Source organism: Octopus bimaculoides, chromosome 10 (genome assembly GCF_001194135.2).
Source record: "Octopus bimaculoides isolate UCB-OBI-ISO-001 chromosome 10, ASM119413v2, whole genome shotgun sequence".
Taxonomy (NCBI): domain Eukaryota; kingdom Metazoa; phylum Mollusca; class Cephalopoda; order Octopoda; family Octopodidae; genus Octopus; species Octopus bimaculoides.
This window is the reverse complement of record NC_068990.1, coordinates 45,033,045-45,053,528: the sequence shown is the minus strand read 5'-3', so window position 1 is coordinate 45,053,528 and position 20,484 is coordinate 45,033,045. Positions and strand designations below refer to the sequence as shown.

The 20,484-nt window shown below is 35.6% G+C and overlaps 3 protein-coding genes across 6 annotated transcripts in view; 1 reads left to right on the top strand and 2 right to left on the bottom strand.

The window, feature by feature from the left end:
• LOC106867846 (uncharacterized) overlaps positions 1-10,489 on the bottom strand; it is a 15,591-nt gene extending 5,102 nt beyond the window's left edge. The window contains exon 1 of one of the 3 annotated variants that reach the window (XM_014912881.2): positions 10,424-10,489. The gene's annotated coding sequence lies outside the window, so the exon portion shown is untranslated. Of the gene's footprint in view, positions 1-7,285; positions 7,393-10,423 lie in introns of those variants that run through there. The other 2 variants (XM_014912886.2, XM_014912880.2) reach the window with 2 other exon arrangements.
• Positions 7,364-20,484, top strand: part of LOC106867845 (inactive rhomboid protein 1) — a 79,673-nt gene continuing 66,552 nt past the window's right edge. Inside the window, exon 1 of one of the 2 annotated variants that reach the window (XM_014912879.2) lies at positions 7,364-7,573. The gene's annotated coding sequence lies outside the window, so the exon portion shown is untranslated. Of the gene's footprint in view, positions 7,574-9,029; positions 9,128-20,484 lie in introns of those variants that run through there. The other variant, XM_052971147.1, reaches the window with a different exon arrangement.
• On the bottom strand, positions 13,724-15,048 carry LOC106867849 (protein FAM200A-like). Its single transcript, XM_014912888.1, has 3 exons — positions 14,617-15,048; positions 14,208-14,394; positions 13,724-13,896 (listed from the first exon to the last, which is right to left on the bottom strand). The coding sequence occupies exons 1-3, from the start codon at positions 15,046-15,048 to the stop codon at positions 13,724-13,726; spliced, it is 792 nt and encodes a 263-aa protein (XP_014768374.1).

The window sequence follows — 20,484 nt, the reverse complement described above, 5'->3', positions numbered from 1 at the left end:
AGAGAGAAAGAAAGAAAGAGAGAGAGAGAAAGAAAGAAAGAGAGAAAGAAAGAAATAGTGTGTTTGTGACAAGGGGAGAAACAGTGTTTGCCAAGCGTCTTAAAAAAAAATGAAAAAGTGGAAGAGGGAGACAAAGCGGCTAAGGAAAAAAAAATTTCTCTCACCAAGACAGCGTCTAACAAAAAAAAAAAAAAAAAAAAGAAACGAACAAGTGGAAGAGGGAGACAAAGCGTATTACGAAAGAAAATGTAGCTAAGGAAGACAGAGTAAAATGCATTTTTTATACAAAAGCATTATGTAGATCTATGATAAGGATATTCTAGTTGTGACCATCCTAGTAATTTAGGGTCATCTATGACCAACAGTTCTCAAACCATCAAATGCCAGGCCCTGTTGCCATTAAAGGAAAAAAAAATTAGCGAAATTTTTGGGTCTTCTTCTTGTTTAAATATGAGAAGATGGAGTTTGCATTCATATAATTCTTGTTTTTCCACCAGGGTGTTGAACAAATTTACTAAAGGTGTTGGCCAGGCTGATGATATAGTTGTACCTGTATCTTTTATTTAATCCAGCCATTAGTTTGCTGTCATGCTGGGGCACCACCTTGAAGTGTGTAGTTGAATAAATTGACTCCATTACTTAGGTATTTTTTTAAAGTCTGGTACTTTTTCTATCAGACTCTCATACTGAACTGCTAAGTTAAAGGAATGTGAACAAGCGAACACTGGCTGTCAAGCAGTGGAAGGAACAAACATATACACCCACACCCACATATATCATCATCATCATTTAACGTCTGTTTTCCATGCTGGCATGGGTTGGATGATTTGACAAAGAGTTGGCAAAGCTGGGAGATATACCAGGTTCTTTTGTCTGATTTGGCATGGTTTTTACAGCTGGATGGCCTTCCTAATGCCAATCACTTTGCAATGTACTGGGTGCTTTTTACATGGCATCAACACTGGTGCTTTTTATGTAGCACCATTACTGACAGAGTCACCAAGTACTTTACAAGACAAAAAAGGCAAAATCTTCTTGACTGGGAGATGGGAATAGTATTGAGTGAGTGACTTTGTGTCAGTTGAGAGATTCAAGATATGAAAGGACAGAGATGGGTGTCCTGCTGACGATACATGAATACACCAGTTGGAAAAGAAAAGAGAGTGAGTTAGAAAGTAAGATAAGGATAGTAATGGTGAGAGAAATGATGGCAAAGATGTGTTGGGACATTTTCTCGAAGGACATTGGGGGATGGTGAGAACAGGTGAGGTGATATAGAGGTTTGAACAGGGTGAGTGGGCAGGATAGGTGGGAAGAAATATAGGAAAGGTTTGAGGGCGGGGGTTGCAATAGATATAACAGCATTGAGGGTGATAGCAGATAAGCAAGGTGTTAATGGAGACTAGCACAAGGAGGAGAAGGTGTAGAAAGGAGGTGACTTAGATGGGGGAAGATAATGGGAAATGAATTTGGCTTGGGGTGGGGAAGAAAGGTAACTGAGAAAGCCTGGGGTGGCTTTCTGCTCTCAGGTGATGGGTGTTAGGGAATGAAATGTGGTGGTAGTGGGGGTTGTTGGGGCAGGAGTAAAGCCCCTCATAGACAAGCATTACCCATGGCTTTAGGATATCAATTCATATCAATTCTGCTATGGTGGATGAGTTTTCTTGAGTACAGCAAGGTACCAGATATCTCAGTCCTTCGTCATCTTTGTAAGAGTCAGCATCTTATTTATTTGTTTACTGCCCACAAGGGGCTACACATAGAGGGGACAAACAAGGACAGACAAACGGATTAAGTCGATTAGATCGACCCCCAGTGCGTAACCGGTACTTAATTTATCGACCCCGAAAGGATGAAAGGCAAAGTCGACCTCGGTGGAATTTGAACTCAGAACGTAATGGCAGACGAAATACCGCTTAGCATTTCGCCCGGCGTGCTAACGTTTCTTGAGATCAGCCTTCAATACTTTGTCCCATGTCTTCCTGGGTCTCCCCCTTAAGCTTAACTTTTTTCTCAATACACTAGTACTGTCACACATGCACATCCAGTGAAGCATACTAGCTTCATTTCTCTCTAGTCTTTGCATGTTCTATACATTCAGGGCCCATGTCTCACTACCATGTAGCATTGCTGTTTATACACATGCATCATACAACTTTCTTTACATTTGCAGAGAGAGAGAGAGAGAGAGAGAGAGAGACCTTTGGTTGTCACCTTTCTTTATCCTATTCTTATTCTAGTAATTACACTTTTGGTATATCCTCCTCCACTGCTAATTAAATCACCCAAGTTGTAGAAATTATCGACAGGACACAGAATTCAGGGTATTGGAACAAAAAAAAAAAAGGACTGTCAATTTTCCACCTTCTTAACACCACTGCCAGTTTTGCTGCATGTTTAAAAAGTTAGAAACTATCTTAATTTTGTTAAATATAGCTATTTGTCTGTTCCATTTTCAAGCCTTACAATGTTCCTCTCTTATATAAAATACTGATATGTGACAATGAGTGTCATTGTCATACAAGTGATCTTTGTTTCCAATCTTCCATCTGACCCATGCAAATATGTATTATTTAAGGGAAAGAAATTTTTAGCTGCTATTTCTAGCAGGTCAAGCAAGCACACAGAAGCCCCCTCAAATATTTCCGGCACAAATTCTATTGTGTTCCATATAAAACTATCATTTACACCAAAATATAAGCATTACCTTCAATTACAACAGTTGACAATAATTAAAAGTTATTAACTGATACCATAAGGAAATGAAAAATAGCTTTTGTTAATTTGACAGCTATTATTTTTGCTTGTTTGTAAAGTTAGGTTCAAGACAAGTGTAGTTTTGGTGCCTGAGGCTTTTATTGTTAAAGGAGAATGGGAGGTCTTTATGTAATTAGTATTCAGTATGTCTAAAAGTTTAATTTGAGGTAATTAAAATGTCAAATTTTATCATATATACAAACACATTTGTATCAGCCTGTGTGTGTGTGAGAGAGAGAGAGAGAGAGAGAGAGAGAGAGAGATAGAGACAAAGTGATAGATAGATAGATAGATAGATAGAGAGAGAGAGAGAGAGTTTAGCTAATTTTATTTGGCCAGCAATATCTTACACAATTACACTAACACACCATACAGATACAGAGATGAAGTCACTCTCTCTGCAAGAAATAGCAGTCAAATGATTCTCAAAATCACAATCTAACATCTTAAAAACAAAGTGATACACTGGACACTGTTGTCCTGGATATACCCCCCCCCACCGAAAATTTGATGAGCATGCACTACATGTCTGTATGCTAGGCATAACAGCTGGGAACTGATGCAGCCTACTGATGCAAAAATTTTCACACATGCACAGGATGGGGGGGGGGGGGTCACATCCCACCCTATGGATTTTGCCCAAGTGACATTAGTTTTTGTGGGAAAAAATGAAGTTGGATACTTTTTTAATTCCCCATTGAATAAGTAGAAAAACACAAGAAATCTTCCATTAGCAATTTATCAGATAGGGAATTAAAATTCTTTATCTGATGAATTGCTAATGGGAGATTTCTTATAAGTTTTTCTACATGTATATCAATCTAACTCATAATGGTGAAGAAACATATGTAATATGGAATAAACATTATTATCATGGCTTGGTTCCATCCCAGGCCACAGTAACAAAGTCCACCCGTCACACTTCTCAGTCCATCATCACTGCCTCGAAGTCCTGGATACATTCCAGGCCAGTGTCTGCAATCAAGTTGTTGATGTGTGATGACGCTTTCCTCTTCTTACATCACCATGAAGTGGGTTCCACAAGAATAATTTAGATGCTTCCAGCAGAGGATGGCACACACAGTGACCAGATAGTCACAGCTGTCTTTGCCCAATCTTCTCACTAACTTTTTGCAGGTCTCTATAAAAGCAATCATTTATTATATGCTGCTGCCATTTCACATTTAGGGCCATTTGTAGCATCCTTGTGTAACATCCATTTAGTCTATTTGATAATTTCTTTCTCAGTGTCCATGTTTTACTGATTTGATAGTTTCAAATTTTCCAGTTTTCTGTTTTAATAAGCAATTACTTTGCAGAAAGTACTTTCTAGTATTTAACACCATTCTTCAATGCTTTCAACTTTGATATGGATCATAACACCTACGGATATACTTTGGAGAACTAGAAAATGCAGAAAATGCAGAAACTAGAAAATGCAGATATGCTTCATGAGAGCACAACTTGGACTATAACTCTATCTACATGCTATATATTATACTAGCAGATACCCGGCGTTGCTCGGGATTAAAATGGCATAGTTTGTATGTATATTACAGTTATGTTGAAACAAGTGATACAGGAAAGTGAAGCATTGACGACAAAACATTTGTGGAGTAAATGATGGGCTCTGTTTGGAGGAATCCAGGTCCTAACCTGTCATAGAAAATTGGAGTTGTGGGGTAAGTGGATATACTCTCCTTTGTGAACAGACAGATTGACAGAGAGACAAAGATATGTGGTGCTGTCATTTGCCATTACTGAATTATGACAATTATAAACAAACGTCTTTTTTCTTCTCTGTGGTCAGAAAAATGTATATATGATTTATAATTTTCCTTTGACATAAAACAATGGCACCTTTGTAAGGTGCAGCATTAAATTTTGTTTCGAATATCTGCTTTAATATTATTATGTTTGAATTGTTGGAAGGATGTTTTTTGACTTCCAAACATTTCCAGTGAATAAAAAAAGGTATGCCATGAAGGTCTAATAGGGAAAAAAGTTATTAATAATGTGGCAGCAGTCTTCTAAGAATTTATACAGAAATATATGACCTTTGTTAACTGGTCTGGAACCAAGAATGCTGGAAAATTGGTTGTGTACTTATATATATAAATAACGACTGTAGAGACAGCATGTGTGTAGATAAATAGTAAGTTCACAAACATTGTAGTCTTGCTGTGTAAATAACCAGTTTCAAACAGTTATAGTTGTCTGAAGAGTGTTCATTGGTTTACGCCTTCAGAGAGAAACAACAGCTTAGAGTAATGAGCAACGACTCCAGTTTTACTCATTTGCATATCCGTACATTCACTTTGTGTATTAAATAACTAAAATACTGAATGTACTGATATATAAATGCGTAAAATCGGCACCTGTCACTCAAAGTATTTTTGAAAAGTAGCTCAAATCTGCATTCTCATTCTCTGGAGGAGGCCAGCTCCAGTGAATACAGTTAAGATGGTAATAGCCTGTCAAAAATAGTTGAGATTAGGTTCGTCCTGGAAAAAGAGAGAGAGCCCTGTTACTTAATCACAACATACCCTCACTCATTCACTCTCTCTCTCTCTTTGTTTCTGTCTGTGTCTTTATTTGTCTCTAACTTAATGGCATTTTGCGATTATGTATACATGTATGTGAACTCCTAAATGCTTGTCTATCTATTGATGTTGCGCTTGACCTGTCTCTGTAACAAGAACAAACGATTTTAAGTGATAGAACTTTTCTTCGGCATTTCGCATCGTTTTCGATGTTGCCTCTCATGCTTCCGTGATAAGAACCAGGTTCTACAAGTGGAGTGTCAATTAAACTGTCTTCCCCTTTTTCAATTTGTGATCTTATGCATGTTAGAAATCAGCTATCGATAGTAGAATCGGAATAGGACTCAAGTTCAAATTAGGCCCAGGTCGACTTTGTTATTCATACATTGATGGTTAAAGGAATAAGTACCAGTTAAGTTGTGAGTGAAATCATGTATCAGATGGTCTTGTGTCTAAGATAAAGGTTAGTTTTAGGCAGGTGGATTGCAAAACTAGCAGAACAGTAGACAAAATGCTGTCATTTTATATTCTGAGTTCAAATCTTTTCAGGGAAGCTGTACGTTACATCCAACGCCGCAGTTTAATTGTTTCTCTCTAACAAGATTTCTTATTTCTTTACTGCCCACAAGGGGCTACACACAGAGGGGACAAACAAGGACAGGCAAACGGATTAAGTCGATTATATCGACTCCAGTGTGTAACTGGTACTTATTTAATCGACCCCGAAAGGATGAAAGGCAAAGTCGACCTCGGCGGAATTTGAACTCAGAATGTAGCGGCAGGCGAAATACCGCTAAGCATTTCGCCTGACGTGCTAACGCTTCTGCCAGCTCGCCGCCTTTCTAACAAGATTCCTGGACTTGTGTTTGTGTCACAAATCATTATTATTTTTCCAAGTAAATCAATGTAAGATCTTTTGTTAGTTTCAGAAGGGATGCGAGAATCATGTGCACAGCCTTTTATTCTAAACCAAAACAAAAACAACATTTGAAAAAGACATTATCAAACATTAAACGATAAAAACAAGAAAAGCCTAAATTTAAATTAAAATCAACAAGTCAATAGGAAATTATACCAGTATTTAAGTAGCTCACATGAGTAATTTTCTTCCGTATATGGAAAATGACTCAAGCGAGTTACTTAGATACTGATCAAGCAATCATCAGTTTCAAAGGACGCTTCTACTTGGTCGCCCGCTCTGCAAGAAACAACTTATTCTATCTCAAATCACACACCGTACCATCCATAAAAATCTAAAATATATTGAGTAATATAATTCGTGGTACACACTGTCTAAAAAAAAAAAAAAAAGTGACAAGATAGTTAAGACTGGAATGCTTTTGAGGGATTCAATATCTACCGCAAATTTTTAGCGGGAGACTTAATCTGGCAACCGGTTTAATCCGAGCACATGGTCATAATCCCTGGGTGCCATTAGCGGAGTTCACTCTGTTTCAAACAATCGGACAAGGTCTCCGGTTTGAATGAAACTTCAGCCTACGAGTCATTGTGACTCTGAAAAATGGTCCATGAAGTTCTTTTTATTTTTAGCGACCATATTAAGACGTCTAGCATGCTTTTTTTCTATCTATTTACATATATATGGGGCAATAAACGAAAATTTGACTTTCTCTCTCTCTCTCTACATACACACACGCAAACATATAGAGAGAGATACAAATTAAATGGGCAGTAGTCAAGTAGATGTAGGATAACGTGAAATGAGTCAGTGAGAGAGCCACTACTTGTCCGTTATGCTAGAAATAGCAGCTAAATCTTCTTCGAATCAAGCACTATCATATTTTAAAAAAAGGGATACATTGAATAGCCTAGTCATATTATTGAAAGGGGATTGTCAGCTGTAAATCTTTCGATTAAAGGCATGCCCAGTCACAGAATGACAGCTGACATCGGGTTAAAAAAAAACAAACAAAAGTATTAGAAGCAGTACTCAACAATCATCTTAAGAATAGTAGTTATTGTACCGGCAGTAGTAGTAGATGTACAAGCAGTAATATTAGAACTTCCATGTCAATAAGAGCCCATTGCTGTCCTAAGATAAATAGACAGTAGGAGGGAGGGCGAGAGAGAAAGTGGGCGGAGGTGCTAGAGAGAGAGAGAGAGAGAGAGTGAAATAAACAAGGCGTCACTATCGCCTCGTTAGAAACCCAGTAATGGTTGCTTGCTCTTGTTCACAGCACAATAGATACCTGTTCTAATTTTAAAAAAAAAGGGATAATATTTTTCTCTCTTGTCTTGTCCATTTCGCAGAGGTAAGTCTATTGTCTTTCGTTTCCACACAAATTAATTTCTAATGTTCCAATTTATAGAGTTTATACAAATCTTTCATTATTACCTTAGTTGAATTAAATAGCGGTAAACTTTCTTCACTGCCTTTGTTATAATTAATAAAGGTAAACTTTCTTAAAATGTTTTAGTTACTGATAGAAGTATAAATCAGACTTTTTATGTTTTAGAAACCATATCTGGAAATGTGCAGGTGAGCTTAAGAGATATTACAATGATTAGAAACGACCTTTTTAGAGTATTGAAATACCTGATTTCTCCCCACTTCCTCTTTACATGTATCAACAAAACCCTCTTAGCTTGGACATACTTTTTAACTAACAACCGATTTAAATGACCAGTAATTATCTCACTGATTCTTTCTCGTGCATAAATTGAAACCATTAAGTAATTGATAAATTACTTAAATTGTATTAGTTTCAGTTTGTAAAATAAATACTTTCTCTTCATACTAATGTATATTTAGTTTTTCTCCAGGTTGCTAGCTTATTTTCATTTAGTTCTAGGCCAGCTCTAATTGAGGAAACGTATGATCAATGGTGTGCCTGCCAATCGTGCCCATCCCATTTTAGCAATAGAGGTAAACATTAAAGTAAACTGAACAATTACCCCTAAATTGTTTACTAATAGCGGTCTCTCCATTTTGGATAATGATAGAGGTAAACTTTCCTCTCCTCACATGATAGATTTCTTTAAAACATAATATCGTATTAAACTCATCCACTGATCACATAATATTTCGTCGCACAACCTAAAGAATGTTGGATTTCCTTACTCATCTCTACTCTTTTCTTTCTCTCTATGTGTGCAAATACATACATACATGCATACACACAGATATACGTGTGTGTGTGTGTGTCCAGTATATATATATATGAATGCATGTTTTTCTTTTAATCGAGATCGGATTGTTTCATGTACTGGAACGAAACTCTCGACCCTTGAGTCACCGTAACGTCTACTGATTATTAATAAACAACAAACATATTCTCTTGTTTTGAATCATTTTCCTGTTTGCATCACCAAACACCACATACCTGCATGTTTTTATGTTCAGTTATATATAACAAAAACAATTTTTCATTAATCATATATATATACTCTATACTTTTGTAGAGTACAAATTTAATTATTCTTAATATTATTGACAGTGACTTCGAAGTTTCGGTCAGCTGAATCATCGTCGGACTATAAAATATTGAGGGTGAGGAGTGAATGAGCGCACAAAAGCGAGAAACTTGAAGTAGCACCAAAGTGAATCATCAACTTCTGTGCTTGTGTGTGTGTACATAAATGCTCACATACACACATATGCCTCACATCTCTCTGTCTAACACACACACACACATGTATGTATGTGTGTGTATATATATATATATATATATATATATATATACACATTTGAAAAAAATTTTAAAAAGAGGTGTTTTTTGGGAAAGTCTTGTCATATATATATAGCTGGTGATATCATAGTATGTGGAAAATTTAATCAAGCGAAAGAATGTTTTCAGTACTGATAGGTAAGAATGAAATTAATATTTATACAAAGTTGAGTGTAAATTGCCACTCGGATTCTCTCGTTCGCGATTCTCAGGCGACTTGTTACTTGCAGTTCGGGATTGTCTGTGTGTGTGTGTGTGTGTGTGTGTGTAGGTGTATTTTTAAACATCGCGAAATTTGAAAATTAGTTCTTTCACGAAGTTGCTCAAATACATACATACATACATACATACACACACACATACATACACACACACACACACACACACACACACACACACACATACATACATGAAAGTTTACAAAATTAAAATTTGTTACATTCATATTTGAAATCATCAGATCGAATTAGTAGTCTAAGACACTACGTCATGATATTTAGTCCTTTATTTAGTTTCACAACCTTTGTTCCCACGACCATGTGCATCCTTTATATTTATTTATAAAACTATGGTATCGTAAACAACACATAACTTAATATATAAACTAAAGAGCGTACTTCACTGAACGTTTATTTCACGTGTATTGTTTAAACTTAATTTCTAAAATGGAATATGCCTGGGGAAAAGCAAAAGATGTGCATATGTGTATGGATTACTTTCATGGAATGGTTCCCCAGAATCGTGGATCAGTTGCCTGCATATAGATATACATATCTGCGTATGACTTCATATATAGATATTGTATATATTCCAATATACGAATATGCTTATGTGCACAATGATTATTTTAAACTCTAAAAGGCTTCCTGTTTTCAAATACTGATTGTATTTTCCTTTGACCATTTCAACTGTATATATTCACAAAATTCTGTATTCATGTTTTACACACATAAAGAACAAAAAAAAACCCAAAAAAACAAAACAAAACAAAGACCTCCCCCACCGATTAGTCGATGTTACATCATTTACATCCATGCTATAAATATTTTGATCATGACATGTGAGCTTTGTCACGGCTCTTTAGTTTATTCCAACAACCATTGTGGGTATTTGACCATGCTATAGCAATGTTTTGTGTCAGTGTTCGTATTTGTTTTACAAAATGTATCGGTGACTCAGCGTGTTGCCTTTTGATTGAAGACATGCATTAATAATGTCTGTGTATAAACAGATCCAAAGATATTACAAACCGTTTCTTAATGAATCATACAAATGTCTTTTCTCTCTCTTTCTTGATTTAGCAATATGTATTTCCCGGAAATAATCTCTGACAGTCTCAAATATAATTAATTATTTATTTAAACAAAAACTAATTCTAATTAACTGCACAATAAATTAAAACCTTGCAAAAATATACAATATAAACATAATTACCTCACTTGGCGTGTAATTGGGCTATTAAATTCATTTATGATGTTTATATAAAAATGTGTATGACAAGTATTCATTACTTGCACACACATATATGTATGTATTTTATACAATGTCCAATACTTGTGTGTGTGTGTGTGTATGTGTGTGTAGTCGTCTAAGAATCCATAAGTCAGGGAAAAAGGCACTCGTTTGTGGATATATTAATCAACGTATATTTATTTTCTATTCTGCCATTTCTGATAAGCAGTTATTAGAAATTTGTCTGATTATCTAATATCAGGTGTGAAACCGATTGCTAAAATTTACTTAATGGATCTATAATATTGTATACATCATCATCATCATCATTTAACGTCCGTTTTCCATGCTGGCATGGGTTGGACAGTTTGACAGGAGCTGGTAAGACTGGGGGCTGCACCAGGTTCTGTTTGTTCTGGCATGGTTTCTACGGTTGGATGCCCTTCCTAATGTCAACTACTTTACAGAGTTCACTGGGTGCTTTTTACGTGGCACCATACACTGATTATATTATATTATATTATATATATATATATATATATATATATATATATGTGTGTGTGTGTGAATATGTGTCATACCTCACCTTTAACACCCTCTTATCTACTGTCAATTCCCCACACTCATCATGACTCAATTACTATAGCCACCACTTCATACATCTGACTTCCATCTCTGTATATCTCCCTCTCCTTCCACTCTTCCACCCAGTACATCATCTCCCTATTTTCTGATCCATCTACAGGTTTATTATACTACTACTCTACAACCCTTTCTGAACTGTCACTTAAATCACATCCTCTCATACTTCAGCATCTCAAATCCTGACATCAAGCTACTTCTCCCTCTACTGCAATCCCATTCAGGCGAGGGAGTTTCTTTTACTTTGTATTGCAAGTTTTTTGGGAACCTCACTAACACCAATGCCATGAAGAAAAGCACCCAATACACAGTGTAAGAGATTAATGTTAAGAAGAACATCCAGTCATAGAAACCATGTTAAAGCAGACATTGGAGCTTGACTGTCCTGCAGCTAAAATGATTCCTGTCATACCATCCAAACCATGTTAGCATGGAAGAATGGAGGATGTATATTAAATGATGATGATAATATGTGTGTGTGTGTGTGTGTGTGTCTCTCACTCTCTCTCTCTCTCATAATATATATATATATGTATATATATATATAATCAAATGAATAACATACGATAGATAATTGTCAGTTCATTACAGCTGTTTGTTATGTATACTTATATTGGCTGCTCCATAAATCTCAAGGGGTGTTTATGCAACGACTATTCATCTTTTAAATTAAGACATAGGGCTGACAGGATGTCTCTAGCCACAAAAACTTGGGAGCTCAAGGACAATAATGTTAAATTTGATAGAGTTGGGACATTATTAGGGTCACCAAACTGTTCTTAAACAGTAGATACAGATGCAGACTTTGCTGCATGGGGCTTTTTGAAATTTTAAGGAGATTTAATAGTGAAAATCTACTAAATAATAAACTATACCTTCATCTTTCCTGTATATATAAGGCTTCCTGCACATTTAAATACTTTAAGGACATTAAACAACCTCTATAATAGCCCCCAACGTAGGTCCAATCTAATTTACTCCCTCTTTTGCTGACCCTTTAGTTTATCGATTTATCCATTCGTTTCTGAGTCCTTCTAGTCTTGTTTTCCCTTTACCAGTACCTTTTAACTGCTCTTACAATACATACATGGTATGCTACATTGAAGGAACTAACCATTCTATCCATGGTGTACCCGGTATTATGCAGTAGCAATGACTGATATTTAACCCCTAGTAGCAGCCTGCACACCCTAGCCAGTTTGTTTCCATTTCTACTAGGTATGTATTCCTTACATCAACATACAGTCTTTTGAGCAGCACTTGTTAAATAGTAGATAGAACACACTAGCCAAACCTCTTACCCACAACGATTGTTTCGAGTTGCTTCACCTGATTCATACAAAGGTAATTATACCATCCAATTTTAATATCATTGCCAACCGTTTAACATTCCATATTGTTAATCATTAGACTACTGCCTACTGCTGGCTTTCCTTGAAATCCGATCTGCTAATTACTCAAACTCTGTACTAGGTAGAGTTCATTATATAACCCCATCCTTCTTTAAATTATTTAAACTCCTTATTGATAGGTTGCACTCTACTTTACTATAACTTCAATTCCATAAAAGTTCGATCTTGTTATTTGATTGCCTTTGTACCCTCCCCTAACTTTCAACCAATATCCACTGAATACCCCTAAATTCTGTGTATCTCTGTCCACCTCCCTTGGTCATTTAGTATTAGCTAGAGATTCTTATACCCTGACCCTATGCCTGATTGGCTTGTATGCTTTTATTTTTCATTTTTCCTTCATTCTTATGTTTGATTTATTTATCATTTATTTTTGCTTTATCCTTAATTTATTTTATGACCTCTCCTTACTCCCCACTGCTCTAAGCCTACTATAATAAATTATCACCTACACTCCACTCCAGTCTGCCTATGATCTAGTCTAACAGATTCCTTCTCACCTGAATCGCTGACCTTAGAGATCATATTACACACTTTCAAGAACTATATTCTTAACCTGAACGGCCAACATAGTTGGTCATTCTCTCATTTCATAGTTGGCCTCGACAGACTTCAGCCAAATACCTGCTGTATTCTTGGGATATTCTTTTGTTTGTAAAATTACTTCTCATCTGATGATTAGTCTTTTATAATGGAGTAATGTTCTCATTCTTCTATTAAAATGTTACGTAAGAAACAGCTGTAATGAGCTGACAGTTATCCATCGTATGCTATTATTCATTTGATTATAATACACCAAGGAAATTTATGACTTGTCAGATACCCTAGAGCAGGGGTGGGCAACCTTTTTTGAGAGTGCGTGCCAAATCTGGCAACATCTCTGACACAAAATTCTTGCACGTGCCAACCAAATTTTTTGGAGAACATACTAAACTACTTAAGAAAGTGTATGTTAAGAACTGTTTTAATAAATGATAAAAAAAATCATCATAGAGTAGTAAAACACAGTATATAATGATGGAAAATGTATTTATTCACCTTCAAAGTTACATCTAAACAGCAATGAACCTTTGCCACTTTCAAAAGAAAACATCAGATAAAATATCAATCTGACAGAAAACTTGCAGACAACCTTTGCCACTTTCAAAAGAAAACATCAGTCAGATGAAATATCAGTTTGACAGAAAACTTGCTGACTCCTTTAGATATACATGTATATACAGTATTATCAGTGGGACTTCTGCTGCTGCATCACTGATGACAGAGATTTTGTATCGGGTTTATATTTCATAACCTTCAGAGATATGCATGTACTACTAGTTTCATCCGTCAGGTTACTCCTATTACAAGACTTAACAAAGTTCATCACTGAGAACAGGGATTCACAGGCATATGTTAGTGCTGTTGCAAAGTTTTTTAAACTGGAAACATTTTTTGGAATGGCATCCCAAGTCCTTAATAATTTGTTTTCCACACTCCTCTCTGGTACTCCTGTCTCTAATCGCTTTTTTTCAATATTTTCTAAGTCAACTCTAAGGTCAATAATAAATTTTTACTTCCAAATTGAACTACTTTGAAATTCAATCAACTGCATTTCAAAATCAACCATGTCTATCCATGAAAACATTTGTAAGTTTAGTTCTTCCAGTTTGATAATGTCTGGAAACTTCATGAATTTTGCTGTTTCTTCCAGTTCCCTGAATTTAGCAAACCTTGTAAAATACTGCTCAACAGTTGACTTGATAATGTTCTGTCATCTTTTGAGAGATCATTGATGTACCTCTTTAGGTTTGGGAAGTATCTAAATCTCTCATTGTCCACATCCTTCTTAAAAACGTCTAGTTTCATTTCAAAAGCCTTTATGTAACCAAACATAACATCAGGTGTCATACTGGAACCCTGTAATTTAACATTCAAGTCATTCAAATGTTCACAAAAATCTGCAAAAAACACCAGTTTACAAACCTACATGATGTCAGACAGTTCTTGGTGAGAAACATGTTGGTCATTCAAAAAAAGTTTTATCTCATTTAAGCATTCAACAAATCGTTTCAGAACCAAACCTCAGCTAAGCCATCAAACATTGTTGTACATTTTCAGTCCTTTGTACACAAATTCTACCTCATTCAGTAAAACTTGACATTGTCTCTCATTCAAAGCCTGAGCAGAAATGTAATTAACAACCTTGGTAACAGTTTGCATCACTTCCTGAAGTTCCTTCAGGCCAGCTTTTGCACATAAAACCTCCTCATGTAAGATGCAATGAAAACCTATCAGTGTGTGACCAACTTCTTTTGCAAACGGGTTTATAAATCCTACCTTCTCACAAGTCATGCTGGGGGCACCATCTGTTGTGACGGATACTACTTTTGAAATGTCAATTTGTTGAGAAGACAATTCGTTCACTGTTGCTTTACATATTTCAGCCCCCGTAGTATGCTCAGACAGTGTAAGAAGGGCAACCGTCTCATCACATAATTCATCACCTTCACAAAATCGAGAAAAAGTGGCTAACCTAGCTGATGATGTAATGTCCGTACTCTGAACTTTCATCAATACGAATAGAAAAAAAACCTACATGAAGACAAATCTTTTGTCAATTGTTCAGAAGTGTTCTTCTCCAACTTAAGTATTCTTTCCTTAACTGTTTTCCTACTCACAGACAATTCTTTAATGTGCTGAATAATCTTTTCCTTTTCTGAAAAATTGTCAAAAAGGAAAGGTACACACTCTAGCCAAGCTTCTTTAATATACTCCTCATTACTGAGTGGCTTTCCATGCTGGGCAATAACTTTTGAAACCTCAAAACTAGCAGCAGCTAATTTGGAACTGGGCTTGCCCGAGATAAAGCTTATAAAAGTATCAGCCTGTTTTTTTGTTTTGCTGAGTTCACAAGAAATTAATTCTCCTTGTTCCTCTTCAGTTTAATTGGTTAAGTTCTTATGAACACTTTCAAAATGCTTTTTTACAGAAGGAGTTCTACAAACAACAGTTTTAGAACAGAAAATACATAATGCTTTATTGTTTTTCTTAATCATAGCAATCTTTTCAGTCCAGTATTTTTGAAATTCTCTTCTAATCTCATCAGTTGAATGGCATCATTTCTTAGCTGGTGGTCCTGACATTCTGCACAATGTTTAAAGTGCTGACAAAAAAAAAAAAAAATCAGATAATGATATACGTGAAAAAAGAAGAAGAAAAGTAAAATGTCATTAAGTGATTAATGAGTTTGATTAAACCACTTTACATTTTATTAGTTTTTTAATTAAAGTAAATAAAAAAAATTAGTTTGCTATTCACACAAAATGGTAGGGTGGGTATGGCGCAAACATCAGTAAAGAAAAGACAAAGCATGCAACAAATCATGACATGAATACCCAGACTTGCATGTCGGCTGAATTTAGCAGCATCGACCTGCAGCCCTCAGTCACTTGAACATTGGCGGACATCAAAATGATCTGCGTAATAAAAATTACAATACAGTACTAGCTTATTTATTAGAAATTGTCAAAAAAAGTCGTGACATTATTGTACACAAGCTGTACAAGTATATTTACTGTATTCATAAGTAAGAACAAATAGCATGATAGGAAATCAAGAAAGAACTGCATAAAGATAAGTATATTTTTCAACTTATGTTTGATATATAGATCAGATCTGTATTACAAAGAAACATTCTAGAAAACTTATCTATTCTTACAAAGATTTCTTATCTGACCAGATATACATACTATGGAACATGTTTTACGCTCGTATAGGCGGCATATTGAAATCTGTTGTTATACAAGATTAGTATCAATCAAATCTTCAATCACACAAGTCACAAGATATAATAAAACCATGCCGATGGCACCTCTAAATATGCCACTGACGCCCACTAGCATAGCTGGAGGTGGTGGGAGGGTGTTGGAGCTGTTCACTCTGGGCAGCACTTTTCATCCTGTTTTAGGTTATTGCTGTAGGCAATATGTATTTTTTGCAGGGTCCAGTGGTGGCAAACAGAAGGGTCACTCTGGGCAGCACACACTCTAGCTACACTAGTGCTGAGGCCTATGGATAACAGCATAAATGCAGTAAACTAAAAATATTTCCCAAACAAAATAACAGAATAAATATGAACAAATAGAGCATAATATATTAGTTGTAACTTATGCCAGTCAACTCGGTTCGTAAGGTGCAGTTGAATCACTACATATATATATGTATGCTTCAATCATTGGGTTGTGGGCGTGCTTTGAAGTAGTTTGGTTGATCAGATTGACTGAAGAGTACTTATTTGTTTAAGTGTGCTACTTATTCTGTCCTCTTTTGCCAAACTGTTAAGCTACAGGCACATAAACAAACTCACACTGTTGTGAAGTGATGGGGGTTGGGGCAAACACAAAGAGATGCATGTACACACACACACACATACCAGATTCACTTGTAAGGAATTGGTTAGCTGAAGGCCATAGTAGAAGACACTTGCCTAAGGTACCATGCAGTGGGACTGAACCTGAATCCATATGATTATGAAGTAATCTTTGTCACACAGCCATTCCTGTTCCATATTTATGTACAACTACATTGATTTTTCAGAATCTTTGGTTCTAAAACCTTTCTTGATTACTGATTTTTTCCAAACCAGGGGTAGTTATCTTGGTCGACACACTGTAAATTAAAAACAATTCTTTTGCTTGCTTCAGTCATTTGACTGCGGCCATGCTGGAGCACTAACTTCAAGGGTTTTAGTCATACAAATTGACTCCAAGACTTCTTTTTTTAATGCCTCGTACTTATTCTATTGGTCTCTTTTGCCAAACTGTTAAGTTATGGGGATGTAAACACACCAACAGACACACACACACATTTATATATATACTATATATATATATACAATGGATTGGATTTCTGTTAGTTTCTGCTTCAATTGGCCTGAGGCTATAGTAGAATACACTTGCCCAAGGTGTCATGCAGCGAGACTGAACCCAGAACCATGTGGTTGGGAAGCAAGCTTCTTACCACACAGCTACGTCTGCACCTAAATTTACTTCAATAATTAGATGAAATGCAAGTACTTAGTATAAATGTTACAAGTTTATTAATGCTCTAATTTGTAAAGTACTGTGAAACAGGATTAATTAAACAAGATTATTTAACAAATTAAATGCAAATTTACTAATTACTGTTCACATTCTTTTTGGCTATCTTTTTAAGTATTTTATCCAAGCAAAGTTGCTTCTTCTGTTTTGATCTTTTCTAGTGTAATTTTTCATGCAATAAGTGCAAATATCATAGTTTTAGTTCTATAAAGGCACTGAATTGCTCTAGCCCCCTGATTATTTCACTCACCAACTCATTTAACTTATCACAGGAGAGTCTTTTAACTGCGTCTGTTTCATCTACATCGTTGTCGTCTTTATCACTTTCTATATTTTTGTCAGGAGGTAGAACAGCATTTATCATTTCTAAGTCTGAAAAGTGATGTACAACAGGTGTTCCTTTGTTGATATTCATCTACTCGGCCATATTTTCTTCATTAAGATTATTTGGTACATCCTTGGTCCTACTAGTATTTTTTGCATACTCCTGCAACTTGTGAACCACAGTTTTTTGTTTGATATATGAAAACTTAAAAAAATCATTATCATTTTTATTAGGTGCATTCTCAAGCATTAAAGCAGGCTTTCTTTAGCATAGATGTTTCCATATTCTCTCATGCTTTAGTAATGAACCAAAGAACATCTTCCTCATTAAATTCTTTAATAACTGTTGGTACAGACTTGCCGATATTCATTGCATCTAATATATGTTTAATGAAAATTGAGTGATAGTTAACTTTTAGAGAGTGCAGTTTTTTGGTCTTGTTGTTGGACAAGTGACATACAGTTGGGTGGTAAATAAACATTTTTCTTACACAGAGTTTCATCTTTGGAGTATGGTGAACAGTTGTCCAGAATAAGAGTTTTGCAATCATTTAGCAGGTCTATAGCTGCAGAGTGCTCTGGCTTCTGGTACAGAAATTTTTTCAAACCATTCTATGGTAGTCTTGATTGTAATCCAACCATTTTTATTTATGTAGTATGTTACTGCATAAATTGTGACACCTTTCAAGGCCTAAGGACATTTTCTTTTTTCTCTCAACAAAGGTTTTCATCTGTGTGTACCTGCTTCATTTGAGCACCCTATGATGGTAAATCTGTCCTTAGATTGAGTTCTGCAGGTGCTTCTTCATCTTTAATTCTTAATGCTTTCCTAAGAGTGCATTGCCATTATAATACAGTTTCATCTGCATTATATACCTGCTCAAGACTGAAGTATTCATCAGGTATGAGCTTCACAAATTCATTCACATACTCCGTAGATCCTTCATGGCTTGCAGACTGCTTTTCTTCACACTTTATTGAAGAAAATTACATTATGCTTCTTGAACCTCTGAAGTTATCCTTCACTATGATCACACTCATGGAATAACTGAACCTGCTCCATTATTATCATACCTGATAATTCCACTCAATCACTCCACTTTTGTCAAAACCATTCCATCGTCACTCAATTGGACTCACTACTCTTACTAAATTTCATTGTTTTTCTAATGCACTTTCATTTCTTGGAATCACTGTTTGTATATAATTTCAATAGTTTTCCCCTTTGCTTCTTTCATCATAAACAATTGATTTACCAAAACCATAATTTCCACAAATCTTATTGAAGCATTATAGTCCAGTTTTTTTAACAGTTCATTTTTCTCTTAAATTGATATGGACACCACTGGTGTCCACCTCATCTCTCTTAGAAGCCAAAGCTAGGGTTAAATTTAAGCAAAATAGACTAAAAATATCTTGAAGTATCAACTACTGGCAAGTGCATTGTTAACATGATCTGTGGGTCACCCAGTATACTAGTGTGGCAGCTGCAAGAATTTGAAGTTCCTGCTTGTAAATTAGTATAGATCATAAGAGGATCTGAACCATCAGTGTCTGAAAAATTGGCATAGATCTTGTTTATCTGTCAATGTATATGTGTGTGTGCATGTATGTATATATGTGTGTATGTCTGTATATATATATATATATATATGTAAATATATGTTTGTATTTTTATATATATATATATTCTGACTCCATACCCTCTATGCAACCCATAAAAGCCACCTGGATGTTGCCCAATATGTTCATTGAAGTCACAATCCATGAAGAGAAGATCACTGTCATTTGTTGATGAGGTAGTCTGCAAAAGGGTGTCATAAAGTCAATCTTCCTCATCATCTGACACTCCGGTTGAAAAGTGCAGACAGGACAAAAATAATAGTTGCTGTTCCACTTTGTAAAATTAGTTTAAGCTTAAGTATCCTCTCACACACTCTGACTGCCTTATCAACCCATTTCTCAACAAGAAGTATACTTACACCACCAATCCTATCACTATTACCTACACAGAAGAAGGTCCCCTCCACCTTATTTCTTGAATGCAACATGCCTACATGCCTTCACTCCAGTATCTTGACAATCTCACCAGACCTACCTTTCAGTTTGTCCTTTCTCTAAGGGTAAGGGAGGGAACAGGTGGATGAGGGACAGCATTCTGCATCTAAAAGGTTTGCATTGACATTTGCCAGACATATATAAGTTCATGTAGGTTATCTTACACTTTACACCTGCTGCATCAACCAGAAGAAGAGGGTGAGATATACACTATTGTTTATACAAGGATGGGATGTTTTTCTTTTGGTCGGCACATAGAAAAAATAATATTTTGTAACTAAACACTTTCAAATTTCGTATACTGGTAGAATGTATCATTTAAAACATCATTTACTCTTGGCGTTTTTAAGAAAATTCTTCGTTTTCGAAGTTATTTTGTATTAAAGTTGTCGTATTTTGGTAATTTCAACCAATCAATGACGTCTATTAAGGTGAAAACAATTACTGCTGTGGTTTGTCAACAAGACGTTCTGGCGGTGTAAATGTACTTGTCACTGTTATTTCTGATATATTTACATTTGAGATA

What these genes read in the sequence shown, in the direction of transcription:
- LOC106867849 (XM_014912888.1), bottom strand. Translation starts at nt 15,048, where the DNA reads ATGAAAGTTCAGAGTACGGACATTACATCATCAGCTAGGTTAGCCACT. An exon ending in GTCAAGTTTTACTGAATGAG is followed by an intron (nt 14,395 to 14,616) that starts GTAGAATTTGTG and finishes GTTAAATTACAG; the next exon opens with GGTTCCAGTATGACACCTGA. An exon ending in GTTGAGCAGTATTTTACAAG is followed by an intron (nt 13,897 to 14,207) that starts GTTTGCTAAATT and finishes ACTTTGCAACAG; the next exon opens with CACTAACATATGCCTGTGAA.